We start from the raw sequence: 14452 nt of genomic DNA on the forward strand, positions 1-14452 counted from the left end.
AACTGTATAAATCTCTGTATGAGTCACCAGCAAGTTTGGAAGCTTTAAAGCCACAGCACAGACTTCTACCAATTGAGGTAACAGAGTAACTGGTGATGGTGGCGGTACGCTATTATCTTTTATGCGGGCAAGCCACTAGAGGTGGATGGCACATACATTTTGCTAGTGGGTTTCAAAGATGTTTGTTGAAAGCAGAGGAATTTTGAGACTTAACAATCCTGGATTCTATTTGAGGCCTATAGGGGTATGTGCTCCAGTGGCTATAAGCCCTTCTGTCCCTGTTTCCCCTTCTTCCTTGTTTTCCCCTCTATTTGTCTCATTCTTCTAGCCTACACGCCCTTTAGCATGTCCCTACTGTCTGCCCATAGTGTTTCCCATTCTTCATTTGAGTTAGGGTGCTTTCTTTTCCACCATGCTGCCTTGGCACCTGCAGGAGGAACATTGAGGACACTCCTTTTATCTCTCCCTCCTTTCATTTCTCATGCCTGATGCCAAAATGTCCCATCAATGAAGTGGTTGTAATGATTATTTAACATGGCAAAATAAGAGTTTTCTTTAGCCTCTTTCTCAAAAAGGGCTAAAGAATTTTTCGTGAAACTTTCTAAAATACCAAAAAAAAAAAGTTCAGTATGGAAAATTTCAGCCTAAATCGTTTAAGTTGCGCAAAGCTCTAAGTAACTGAAAACAGGCTGTTATAATGAAAAGTGTTCAGGCAATCCTTTCTATAGACATTGCTGCCAGCTCCACCTATAATCTGTATTTCACCTGTTGCTGTGATAACAGCTCCAAAACGAGATCTCTCACCAGTTGTAGAGATGCTCAGTGTAGAAGAGTGTTTAAATGCAGTGCTGGAATTTAAGTGTTTGTCTTAGTGTTAATGGGAAACTTTTTTCACCCTGCACATTGAGCTCACAAATTTCATGGGGAGGGTAAGACTTGAATGCATCAGCCTGTCTTGACATACTGCAAACGATTGGGGAATGCTTATGTTCGCATTGAACTCTGTAGCATTCTCAGTTTGCATAGATTCATGAGTAGGCATTCTTTTTCTATTATATGTACAGACACCTATATCTTAATTATTCAGTAATGGTTTCTTTATTGCTTTTCCCTCTTCATTACACCAATAATACTATTTGAGTAGACTTGAAAAAAGATATTCTTGTGGGGGTTTTTTTAGATTGTCTATAATTTGCATGGATCGCTCTAGTTAATTTGTATTTTAGTTGCGGGGACAACTTGATCAAATTAATTTATGATCTTGATTGTCTGCTAGCACCTTAAAACAAACTTTGTTGCTTCTCTGTGTATCTTCTGTAGGTCTGTGATCACAATGTTTTTTGACAGTAAAAAGTATGTGACCAATTGACATGATATACCTAGGTGTGTTCAGTTCATACTGCTAAAGGGGCAGTTCTCAGTGTGGAACAGCGGGTCATCAGAAACACAAGTGAGCCAATAGTGCTATTTTAGTTAATCTTTACATCTCTCTGTATGCATATAGACTTTGAAGAACTATCAAGGTGTGCATATGCAAAAATAAAGTGTTTGTGAGATGATTGTTATATGCCTTTTTCCCTTCATTCTATCCCTTCCCTACTATTTGTCATTATGTCATATCTTGTATTTAGATTATAGGTCCTCTGGGGGAGAGACCACGTCTTTGTATGTCTTCTGTGATGCATCTACTGTACTTTTGGGCACTATAAAAAATAAACAGAACAGTACATGGGGTTTCTAGATTTACAGATTAAGGACAGAAGCGACCTTTGTAATCATCTAGTCTGACTTCCTGCATAAAACAGATGGTAGAATTTTACCCAGCAATTCCTGTCTTAATTTCATAATTTCTGGATCTTTATCACTCTAGTTTAAGAAAAGCAGACCAATTAAAATCATGGTTTTGAAAAGGAAGGAGCAGTTGTATCAGATATTGGATTATGGCATTCCTGGTACAATTGGACAGTTCTTTTTTTATGAAACTGATTTGTTTTCTAAGAATATCTGGGAAAGGAAAAGGCAATTTTGATGGTAGACTAAAGACTTCTCATTACAAGGAATAACAGCTGACAATATTTCTGGAGCTTGTAGATCTGCTACAGAATTGATCCAATATTAATTTGAATTCTGTCTTTTTAAACCAAATATTAAATAGTCTTATTAAGCAAACCCTAAACAGTTTCAGAACTGCTTTCTTAACAAAGGAAAAATAAACTAATTGGGAAGAGAATATGATGTTAGGGCCCTGACTCAACTCCCATTGAAGCCAGTAAGGGTACACCTGGGGCTGGCCTGAGTCAGCTAAGTTGGGCTTGGGTTGAAGACTGTAAAATTGCTATGTAGAGATTTGGGCTGCAGCCAGAGCTCTGGGACCTGAGAGGAGAGAGGGTCCTACAGCCTGGGCTGCAGCCGCAGCACAAATGTCTACGCAGCAATTTTTAGCACTGAGCCTGAATTAGCTGACCTGGGCAAGACACAGTCATGCTGTGCAGGTTTTTTTATTCCAGTGTAGATATACCCTAAGAGTCTTTCCATTGGCTTCAGTAGGCTTTGGATGAGGCAATAGATCTTGTTACTATCTTTTTTGCTACCCATGGGAGTGAGGTTTTCATTTCTAAGAAATAAGATCTGTTTTCTGAACAAATCTTTGCTCTTTGTCAGTATGTTGCAGTGAGCTGCATTTTGAAGTGAAATACCACAAGCAATAGTGTGGAAATAATTGTTCCCTTTTGTTGTAATTCCTTGTATTGTGAAAGACTTTTCTAAAAACATTTAGTGCTTGTTAATGATGATCCATTATCGTCCCTAGAAACGAAATTCCTTTGTCTACAGAAATGGTAAATCAAAAGCACCAGCAGTGCAACTTTTAATCACTGTCCATTCGGTGTGCCCCAACACTCACCTGCATAGGTGACCTCTCAGCATGACAAACTCATTTGAGACGTTGCAGTACTTTTATTCTGTTGGGAGTGTCAGTGTGGGTTCAAATTATTTCCAGTTCCTATGGCTCTTTCATTATGAGGGCACTGTCTGCTAGCAACTTGACTACAACAATAGTGCATTTTCTGATTGATCTGGCCCCTTTTCAGCTGGTAAGATAAAAGGCTATGTAAAGTGTTATCAGTTTATTTAAGCTGTCCATACGATTCCTTTTAAACTTGCTTTTCATTTTCGTGGTCTGTGCTTGTTAACAAGAGGGAGGAAAGGACATAAAGGTGAAAGGAAAACGCTGGACAAACGTATCTCATGAATAAAGGGCCTAAAGAAATCTTCATCACAGGGCATAGATTCAACACTCACTTACCAACACATCTGAAAGGGGCTACAAACTCTGATTTTAAAAGTCTCATTTGCAAAACACATAGCTAAGTGGTGATAGAAATAGAGTTGGTTGGAAAACAACACTTCCTTTTCATGACAGCTTTTAAGGCCTTGAAACTTGTTTTCATTCTGCCGTGGGATGGAAACGAAACGTCTTGAATGTTTTTGTGAAACAGAATTGTGTCAAAAGTCAGGGTTGGGGTTTGTTTTTGGTGATGGTGGTTGTTTAAATTCAGGTCTCTCTAGCAGTGACCGGAGAGTCCATCCTGGACCTAAGAAACCTCATTGAAAACTTAGTCAAAATCAGTGTCTCCATGAAATGTTTTGACTTTGAGAAAACAGCCTATTTTGATGAAGAAAAATACTTTGTTAAAGTTCTGACCAGCTCTACTGTGTATTAAGTATAGTACATAGAAGGTTCACATGGTGCCCAATCAGTGGGGCTTGTCTTCCCACCACTAAATATTGTATTCTCTTCACCAGTGGTTTAGGAACCGTTCTGTGTATAGTTCTAATCTCTTGCTTTCTCATGATCTTTTATGCTAATATAGGCTATATGCCGTATACATTCCTACATCCCTTCTAACTATGGTCCACTGAAAAGTCATACTAATTGGTGTGAATTTTGATGCCTAACATAATAAATGGAATATTTTGTCATCAGTTTCATAAAGGGTAGTACTAACACTGGCTTAGTTTTTCAGTGGAAGATACAGATTTCATAAGGGTTACAGCAGAGAATTAATAGACACCTTGTCAGACAGTTACTGTTTAGGAAGGAGGTGCAGCTCATAAAAATCTGCTCAGGTAAACTGCATGCATGGAGAAAAGAAGCTTGATGTGTGCAATAAAATTATTCTTCCAGAAATCATACCCAACACATACTTGACTGCTGTACTAAAATAAACTGTCAAATATTACAGAATACCTTACTCCCTCTCCCCTCCCTGGCACCCAACCACACTGAACAAACCCCATCCTACAGTTTCATATGTATTTTTAAAAATTCCCAGTTTCCTATAGGTTGCTGAAATTAAGGGATTGATATTGCAGCACTTACACATGAGAATGGCTTCACTCATGTGAGTAGTTCCATGGATTTTATATGTGAATATAGTTACATACATAAAGAGTTTGGAAGTTCAGGATCTACTGGCTTTAGATCCTGGGCTGAGTACAGAGCCTTGGTTCTATCAAGGTAGTCACAAGTGAAAGAAGATGACATTTGTTCACGTTACCTCATTCTTTATCCTATTCCACACGCAGTTTGGAAGTGTGCTAAAAAGAGGACTTATTCCAATAACTTGGTGTTGCAGATAAGCACCCCGAGTTGCACACGTAGAGTTAACCCCGGTGCTCTGACATTTCATTTTCACGAGCACTGAAATTCACCTGACAAGATTCTGGCTCTTTGTATGCTGCCCCAATTGTGTGTGGGGTCTGTAGTGGCCCCTAGGGGGATCCCTGGGGCAGAAGCAGCATATGTTTAGTGTACATGGCTCTACTGTGCCCCTCCCCATACATCCCATCATACAGGCAAGCCAGTACCAGATCAGGGATATCAATGATTGGACTGCAAAGCTGTGGGGAGTCTGCCATACATTAAACAGCCTCTGAAGCTGTTGTAATTTATCCCAGGGCTTCATTGGTGCCTGGAGCAGTCCACAAAGGTAGCTTAAGGCCACTTGGTTCTTAATCAGTTATACTAGTGGTATTCCTGTGATACAATTCACAAGGCTCTGTAATTTGTTCTTCATTTGGGCTCTTTTTAAATAGAGATGTAAATGGGACTGCTTGTGGAGTAGTGCTGTTCACCTTGAGCAGTTATCAGAATCTGGCCCAATGTTAATATATATGGCATAGCATGGGTCCTGGGGAGTGGTAGCCAATAATGATCTAAGAGAGGATTTATGAGAAGGTGTACATATTTACATATCAACAGTGTTAGTATGCCAATAGGAGGAAGAATGGTTCCAAAGCAACAAGAAAAAGTGCTGAGCTAGGCACACAAGTGGCTTATATAATTTGGCATGGAAAAAACTGTCGAGGACTTAAAAAAATTTGTTTTTAAATGTTTTAAATAGGCATATAGTGCAAGATGTAGGTAAAAAGACTGGTTGTTATAGCAGTTAAAATGTCAGCAGTTAGCAAAGCAAACAGAATGTTGGACTAAATCACTGGAATAACATCAGATCACTATGCTACTGACAAAGTGTCTGATGTATTGGGCACAGTTTTGGGTGCCTTATTACAAGAACTATAATAGCAACACTTGAAAAGGTACAAAAGAGAATAATGTAATAGAGATTATAGAGAAGTGGTGAGAGTTATTATCCACAAGGAAATCAGGAGGGACATAACTGAGATGTATGTCACATAGAGGCAGCACAGGCCAAACCAAGGTTTTAAATGCCTCTGTTCTGAGATGATTCACCTTTTGTAAAAGGGATTTACCAACATTAATCCAGGTCCGGATTACTGGTTTAACTCAAACTAAGGTAGTTTCTGCCTGCTGTGTAAGTGTGCGTTTGACTTGGTTCAGTAGGCTAAAGAGTTGGACTGAAACTGAATGAAATCTTTCCCTTCCTTTTTCTGTACTAAAACGGTCTTTTTTTTACATCCATGCCCAAAGTGCTGGTGATAGGTGGGCAGCGTGCAGAAACCTCTAGAAGGAACAGAGTCCTATGCAATATAGACTGAAACGGGATTACAGCATTATGTCAAGTTCTCCTTCTACTTGAAGGCCTCTCCTACCAACTTCAGACTTGATGTACCCCTCTCCACCCTAACACTGGTGCTACATTTTCTCAGTTTGATACAACCATGTCTTTTTGGAATGCAGGTGATATTGGGAGTTTTAAAGGAAGTGCCTCCACAGGATCATTCAGGGATCTGGCTCTGTGAGCAAAAATTCAGCCTTGTAGCTTGAATGATTTTGAAATGTACTTGAAGGTATGTGCTAGTTTCTTTCTGAAACTGCTCTGAAGTTAGCTGTCAAAAATGTATAAAAGCCCTAGATTTTAAGACTTGAGCTGTTGCTCTTTTTTTTTGTTTTGCTTCCCATTGCCCTTATTCAAGCATTATATTCCAATGTAGGCCTGTGAATATGTGGCCATGCTCCATCCTTGGTAGGCTGAACTGTCCCTTCTGTTATGTTTGTGTTGGACAAAGGAACACAAAAATGAATATTTTCATTCCATTTCTTCCCTTCCTAATGAAGGGATTACCCAGGTTTTGAGGTGCAGAGTTTGAGCCAAATCAATTAGCATTCATGAAATAAGATTTTTAAGAGCAATTTACTATGTAATCTACAGGAAAGGAAAGATCTCATATCAGAGAAACAAATACTATGTGCCTTCTGATTACTCTGTCTATACGTATAATTTTGTCAGTAGTAGTAAAATGCTTTAAAACTGGTGGATGTATTCCCTGATAACTTTCAGTGCAGTCAGACAGGCTGCAAATTGTAATGCAGGCTACCTTAGAAATAACACTCTTTGCTCTGAAGATGATTACTTTTTAGAAAGTGTGGAGCACTGGCCTTCTGAAAATTAGGCCATATTAAGGTGTCTCCAGGCACCCAAAATCATTATCACTTTTGAAAAATTAGGCTCTGTTGGTAGCCTCTCTCTTTTCTCAGTTCCCCAGCAGCACTACTGTTCTGGAGCTGAGCTATCCTATCGTAGGTACGTATAGGCTCCCTGTTATGATAGTATGAGAACACTTCACAATCTTTAATGTGTTTATCCTCACAATACCCCTGAGTAAGGTCCTACCAAATTCACGGTCCATTTTGCTCAATTTCATGGTAATGGGATTTTAAAAATAGTCAGTTTCATATTTCAGAGTAACAGCCGTGTTAGTCTGTATTCGTAAAAAGAAAAAAGAAAAGGAGTACTTGTGGCACCTTAGAGACTAACCAGTTTATGCTATGCATCCGATGAAGTGAGCTGTAGCTCACGAAAGCTCATGCTCAAATAAACTGGTTAGTCTCTAAGGTGCCACAAGTACTCCTTTTCTTTTTTCAGTTTCATATGTTTACATCTGAAATTTCAGTGTTGTAACTGTGGGGGTCCCAACCCAAAAGGGGGTTGTAAAGCCACCGTAGGAGGGTTGTGGGATTGCCACCCTCACTTCTGCACTGCTTTCAGAGCTGGGCTTTGAAGGCAGCAGCCAGGGAAGGTACCCAGAGGTGGGTCTGACTTCCCCCACCTAGAGTGGCCGTGCAGGGAAAGAGGAAGTCCCATCCCTCCCCAGACCCACTAGGACTAGTAATTGGAGCCCAGTGCATGGTAGGAGCCCCTGGCTGGGGCACCCCCAGCTCTGCCCCTCCTACTTCCCTACAATAGCTAGATCTCATGGGGGAGATTTGATTTCACAGTCCAGGATGCATTTTTCACAGCCATGGATTTGGTAGCGCCCTACCTGTGAGGTAGGGAAGTGCTGTAATCCTCATTTTACAGATGGAAAATGGAGTCAGAGGCTAATGTGACTTGCCTAAGGTAACGTAGGACGTCTATGGCAAAGCAGGGACTTGAACCCAGTTCTCTCCCATGTCCTAACTAGGGTGACCAGAGAGCAAGTGTGAAAAATCGGGACAGGGTGAGGGGTGATAGGCCTCTATATAAGAAAAATCCCCAATTATCGGGACTGTCCCTATAAAATCGGGACATCTGGTAACCCTAGTCCTAACTAACATCCTAACTATTGGACCCATCCTTCATTCTCTGCTTTTCAAAATTTGTGATATTGGAGATTCCCATTTTTAGAGATTTGGACAGCACAGCCTCAAAGTTTTCTCAGTTTGATACAACCATGTCTTTTTGGAATGCAGGTGATATTGGGAGTTTTAAAGGAAGTGCCTCCACAGGATCATTCAGGGATCTGGCTCTGTGAGCAAAAATTCAGCCTTGTAGCTTGAATGATTTTGAAATGTACTTGAAGGTATGTGCTAGTTAATACCATAAGCACTTCCTAGTTAATACCATAGGAGCGTATGAAATGTTAAGGTGGAAATGGGGGGGGAGGAATGTATTAATAAAAATGTAAAGGAAAAACCCATGAAAGTGGAATTATGTTTTTTAATTTTTCCACATTACTTAAAACAAGAAGTTTAATAGCACTGTATTTATTTTTTACAACAAAATATTTTCATGTATTCATTTCCTGTCAGTTACTGAAAACTTCATACAAGTCACCAAGGCCCAGATGGTTTAAGGTAGTTAAGGGCCTAACTCCCATTGATTTCAGTGGGAGAGTTAGGTGCCTAAATACCTTTTGAGGATCTGGACCTAAATGTCAGCACCTAAATGTTCATAATACTGTTATTTGTAGCACAGTTTTGTTTGAAATCTTGGTTAGTGATTTAAATCTGTTATACTTTGTCGTTAACATTCTTTGTTTTTGTCAGTGCAAATCCAACAAATGATTTTTTTTTTTAAAGGGCGGTGGGAATTAAAAAACAACAAACAAACCAAAAGAAAACATTTACAGTCCAAGGGAAGCAAGGCCATAGTTGTAACACAAAATGTACAGAGTTAACATTGGAGTTTACCCACTTTTAAGATAATACAAAAGCTTTATTCTTTTTATAATTAATTCCTCTTTGCATATGATTGTGCTTTATGCAACAGAGTATCAGAGACTGAAATGTATCAACAAAACTATACAACTGCATTTCACTGTTAGATTAGGTCCATATTTGATTTTTTTTAAACTTGTAATTTATTTTTTTCAAATGATGAACAGAACTGACTATTTAGTTTCACCTGAATACATTTTGTAAACTTTTTAAAAAATGGACAATTCTAACTAGTCACCATTTGAACCAGAAATTCAGGTTTAGATGCAAATTATAGAAGAAAAATATTAAAAATGAATAGTAATAAAAAAAATTTCCCCTGAAAATGTATTTTAATGTAAGTAAATCTTTGACTGTTGTATTTTATACAAAGATCTACTTTAACCATAATTGCCATTCTATTCCTCAGTCTAGTAGTATCAGAAATGTATGACATTAAATCATTTTATTACAATATTTATAACATTGCTTTTTTTCTCTTTATATAAAAAACCCCCAAAACAAAACCCAACCTATAGGGCTAAATCTTCAGCTGGTGTAAATCAACATAGCTCCATTGACTTCAGTGGAGCTATGCTGATGCACAGCAGCATTTAGCCACAGGAATTCCAAATCACTTTGACAGACCATGTTCGGACAAGTGTTCTTCAGCCAGCCAGCATATCTATTACTATATGCTGGTAACAGGAATTAAATTTTTGATGACATTTATCATAAGTCATCAAAGCAGTAACAACATGGTTTTTTAAAATAAGATTCTATCAGATATTTAAATACTCTAACACTAAGTCGACTGGTGTCAAATGAAAACTGTCTTAAGGCTTACAATAAATTAAAATATCCTTTGGATTTCAGTCAGATACAATCTACAGGGGAAAACGGTATTCAGCATGTGGGTTTGGAGAGATATCAGAGTGCATTTTAAAGTAGTGTAGTAAGAATGAAACTTATTAAATAAATTATACAGTGATTTATGTAAAATTATAAATTGGTAAGTAATCACCCTGGTTCCTAGCTTTTGGAGTACTGGCAGACCATACGTAGTGCATTGCATTTATTCATTCATTGTCTGTGAAAGCAATTTAATGTATGCAGTGCACGACTTCATGCTGGCACTTGTTAATGGACTGGTGGTAAATCAGTCCACAAAATTCCTTGGGAACATTGGAAAAAAATGAAGCTGTAATACAATAAAACAATAAAGTGCTTTAAATGAGAATCTATGGTTTACTGCATTGTTTCTTATTTCATGATAGACACCAAAACCAACAAAATGAAAGTTGATAGTTCTCTAGGGTAAGTAAAACTGAGCCTGTTACTTACTGTTAGCCAGTACTTCCATGTGAGTTCAGAAATAATTTGTATCTATTTCTTGTCTTGATGTTAAAACTTAATTTACTGTGGGATTATGGGAGTGAGTTATAGCGCAGGTTGAACTTGCACAGACATAAAGAGGACCACGAATATTCTCTATTTTAAAGTTTTCAACTTGCAAAAAATGTGGATTTAAAACGAAGGAAGCAAAAGAAAGATAGCAACCTGGAAACAGTTCATATCCAGTGCGTATAGTCAGGTGGTTTGAAATACACTACTCAGCTTCTTGAAATAGAAACGGGCTGTTGGGAATGTAGAGAAATCTGAGAGTTTATTCCAAGTCCTTTTGACTGATTACTGCTATAATATGGTTGCTTCTTCCATGGCTTCAATCCACCTGAAAAAGAAAAAAATAGAGGAGCCAGATTTTATTTTGTGGATCAAGCCAACACATATGTTAAAACAAAGGGCTCAGAGAAGACTGTATTGCATATAATAGCTCTGTCTAAAGAGGAAATTTAGATGGGTGATTAGAACTGGGTCCTGAGAGCCAGGACTCCTAGATTTCATTCTCAGCTTTGCCACTGACCTACTGTGTAATCTTGTGAAAATTACGTGGGCTGTCTGAGAGTGGGTGTTGAGAGAGATGATGGAAACTGGGGGGAGGTGGGAGGGGAAACAAACCTCCATAACCACCCACTCTCCCGCCTGTATATTTTAAGGCATCATTTTATCATTAGTTCCATGATTTTATCATGCAGCACTAGTAACAAAGCATGTGAAATACAGAAAATGTTCATTAAAGATCAAATTGAGTCAAATACAGTGGATTTATATGGCTATCCTTATAATGACATCTGACAGATTGCTACATGTGGATCTATGAATCTGAGCTTCTGCAGTTGCACCTATACAAAGAAGCAAAATCTCCATCTTGCCAAGATGGAGTAATTTCTACCTGATGCTTTAATGCCATCCAGGCAATTGTATTATAATTGGCTCTAATTAGCATTTTTCAGTTTGATCTGTAGCTGAGTTGTGTTCGAAAGGAAAGGAAATGGGAAGAGGCATGTTAGAGTGAAGAGCACTGCTCACACTTTATATTCCTTCATGGGTTAGTATGTAATTGCAATTCCATGCGCAGTACCTCTGTGCTGAATTGTTATCCTCCGCGCGGAAGCTATAAAACAATGTTTGCTTGTGGTAAAGATGGAAAACTGCATCTGTACTTCCTTCCTCCTTTTCTGGGGCAACTGTGAAACCCAGCAAAGGCAGACTCTCTGTGGCGACTTTATCCTAAAATCAATGTGGAGGGGGAAACACACTTTAGAAGGAACACTTCAAAATAGGCTGCAGTCTACTTGGGGCAAGGGATGTCTTTCCAGTATCTACAGTGTCTGATTCCTGCTTCTTGATAGGGCTTCCAGGAGCTTCTGCAATAATAATATTAAAAATAAATAATCTGGTGCTGGATTGAAAATCCTAGAGAATTATGTTGTCCAGTTACTAGGTGCAGCCTTGGCAGCAGCAGTGGAAGTATCCTTCACACATTGCTCTGCCAAAACCCTGAACTCGGAGAACTGCTGCTGGGATGGAATTCTCCATATTCATTCAGCCCTGTTTAGACTACTAACAAGAGGTTCCAATTTAGTACCAGTGGTTTAGGTGGCTCAGACTTAGTTCACCAATCTATGGGCCACTGAAGATCTGATGGGAACAATATCTGGTTACTATTATCTTTTGGCTAGGTTTGTATCAAGGGTAGAGGGATGAAAGATCCTATATTTTATTACCAGTCCCCAAACCATTATTTACTGAGTGTCACCTGTGTTTGGTGGCATCCAGCTCTGGCTCCCGCTCCCTCCACAGCCCCCACAGTTTTTTAACAGACTCATTTTCACTGTCTCACACCGCATGCTTGCTTTTAATGACACCACTTTACAATTTATGAGCTGGTAATGCAATTCATTGTTAATTTACTCCCAAGAAACATCCATGAATTTCACTTGCGAGAGAGTTTACTATACAAGTGGAATAAAGAAAAACAATAAGCCTTAATTGAATTGCAGTTTAAGTGTTACTGATGGCTGCAATTTTGGTCCCTATACCTCTGTTAAGGTAATGTTGGGGTTTTGTTCTTTGTCTTTTTAGATTTTAGTTTTTCTGTTTAAGATATAGCCAAGGTGAAGCATACAATGCAGTTAGGCACCCACAGCTCTTTCACATCTCAAGAGGAGTTATCGCTAACACCATGTGCAATCTTTTAAGGATAGTGGAGGCGTCCACTCCATGAGGGGCAGGACTTCGTTCTCAGGGCCTGATTTTTCTGATGAGCTAAGCTTTGACAGCTCCAACTGAAGTCAGTGGGAGCTATCGGTTGCCTGCACCTCTGAAAATCAGACTCGAGATGTTTTATTTTAACCCTAGAGGAACTCTAGGCCAACAGATAAAACAGAAGAATGGGTGTCAATGTTACTATAGTTCTAGTCCTTGATCTGCCCTGACTTGGTTTGTGACCTTGGTCAAGTAATGCAACCTCTTCATGTCTCAGCGTCATCTATTTATAGGTGATGATAATACTTCCCTACCTCTAATGGTATGATAAGTGTAAATAGTTAATGTTTGCAAAGTGCTTTGAATATTTAAAATGCCAAGTAGTATTACAGTCGCTTGTGGTCTGAGCTCTGTGTCTTTTGTTCAGCAAAAGTGGCGCTGTTTCAGGGCTTTCAGTTATGAAGCCCATTAGTCAGATCACCCTTGCATCTTCTTTTTCTACAATAGAGGTGCAGCTGGTGGCCACCCTTCCTTTTCACATGAAGGAGGGGCCTGCAGAGGCTGCTCAGATAAATATGGAGAATGGCATGCTTCCCCCCTCTATTCTTCACCAGCTGCACCTCCATATTGAAGTTCATAGCTGCAATCTATCCCGTGGGCATATCCAGTCTACTCCGGTGAAATTGGGGCAGTCCTCTAGTTCCTGGAAAGCTGCCATTTTGAACTTTGATTGGACAAAGTTTGGGACTTCCTTTCTTTAGAAAGAACTCTTATTTATGTAACAGTCAGTTCTCAGCTACTGTCTCACAACATATAGGTACTGCACCAGAGAAAAGTCAAAGAGGATTTTAAGTCTTTATATATTGATCTGCAATAGCTTCCTGACAGATTAAACCAGGCCTCTTCTAACTGAAACTTACAATCAGCATGAAATGTAACAAATGTACTGAGGAAAAGGAATTTGGAAAGCAGGCCAACCAGGGGTGGGGATGGGATTCCAGGCCTGGGACACCATAACATATTGAGGTGATATAATGCCACTGCATCAATACAAAGTATTTTCATAAAGAACTATTACACAAGAACTAGTACAGTGGTTCTCAAACTTTTGTACTGGTGACCCCTTTCACAGAGCAAGCCTCTGAGTGTGACCCCCCCTCTTATAAATTAAAAACATTTAAATATATTTAACACCATTATAAATGCTGGAGGCAAAGAGGGGTTTGGAGTGGAGGCTGACAGCTCGTGATCCCCGATGTAATAACCTTGTGACCCCCCTGAGGGGTCCTGACCCCCAGTTTGAGAACCCTCGAACTAGTAGGTACGCTTCTCAAATTGCATTTGTCACAGGTAAGGAGTGGGAAAATGAATTTGACAACAGGACTGGGAAATTCTGTCATATCAGGACAGGCAGTACCTCACTTGCTGTGTAAGTGTAGAGGACTTTGCCTTTGATAACAAACCAGAGCTTCTTCCAGTGCCTTTTGCCTCTCTTACACCTGCTGAGATAGCCACTGATAGAAGATCCCTCTCCTGAAGCTGCCGCCTGCATAGGGGATAATCAAGGGATTCATGACATCAAATGCTTTTTCCCCTCCAAAGCATAAAGCATGCCATCAACGAGGCCCATTTAAAAAAAAAAACTACACAGATATTCCTGTTTCCTTAAGAATATAATCAAGGAGTGAATCAAAAACACTGAGATGGCATAAATCTGAGAGTAATGTAACACAAGAATGCTATTCTGCATAAGAGCATTGCAGTATTTATCTTAGGCCAAATACTGTTCTCACTGACACCAAAGAAGACCATTAAATTATTCTGGAAGCCAAGTCACTGAAGCCATTTGATTGTTACTGGTGCAGTTGAGGAACTGAATGAGTCTCCTTTTCCTTGTCTTGTTTTTATATATTCAAAGGTGCATGTTTCAAGAGGGGAAGGATAGTATTATGTTTAAAGCAG

At 39.2% G+C, this 14452-nt stretch overlaps 1 protein-coding gene across 3 annotated transcripts in view; it reads right to left on the reverse strand.

Moving 5' to 3' along the window:
- Positions 1-9170: 9170 nt before the first annotated feature.
- The window catches only part of FGD5 (FYVE, RhoGEF and PH domain containing 5), a 154780-nt gene continuing 149498 nt past the window's right edge, over positions 9171-14452 (reverse strand). For 2 of the 3 annotated variants that reach the window (XM_074957599.1, XM_074957598.1), the window contains exons 19-21: positions 13908-14036; positions 11364-11512; positions 9171-10613 (exon numbers count right to left, since the gene is read on the reverse strand). In XM_074957599.1, the coding sequence (XP_074813700.1) occupies positions 10577-10613; positions 11364-11512; positions 13908-14036 (315 nt within the window). In that variant the 3' untranslated portion in view covers positions 9171-10576. Of the gene's footprint in view, positions 10614-11363; positions 11513-13907; positions 14037-14452 lie in introns of those variants that run through there. The other variant, XM_074957600.1, reaches the window with a different exon arrangement.

Source organism: Natator depressus, chromosome 7, assembly GCF_965152275.1.
Source record: "Natator depressus isolate rNatDep1 chromosome 7, rNatDep2.hap1, whole genome shotgun sequence".
Classification (NCBI taxonomy): domain Eukaryota; kingdom Metazoa; phylum Chordata; order Testudines; family Cheloniidae; genus Natator; species Natator depressus.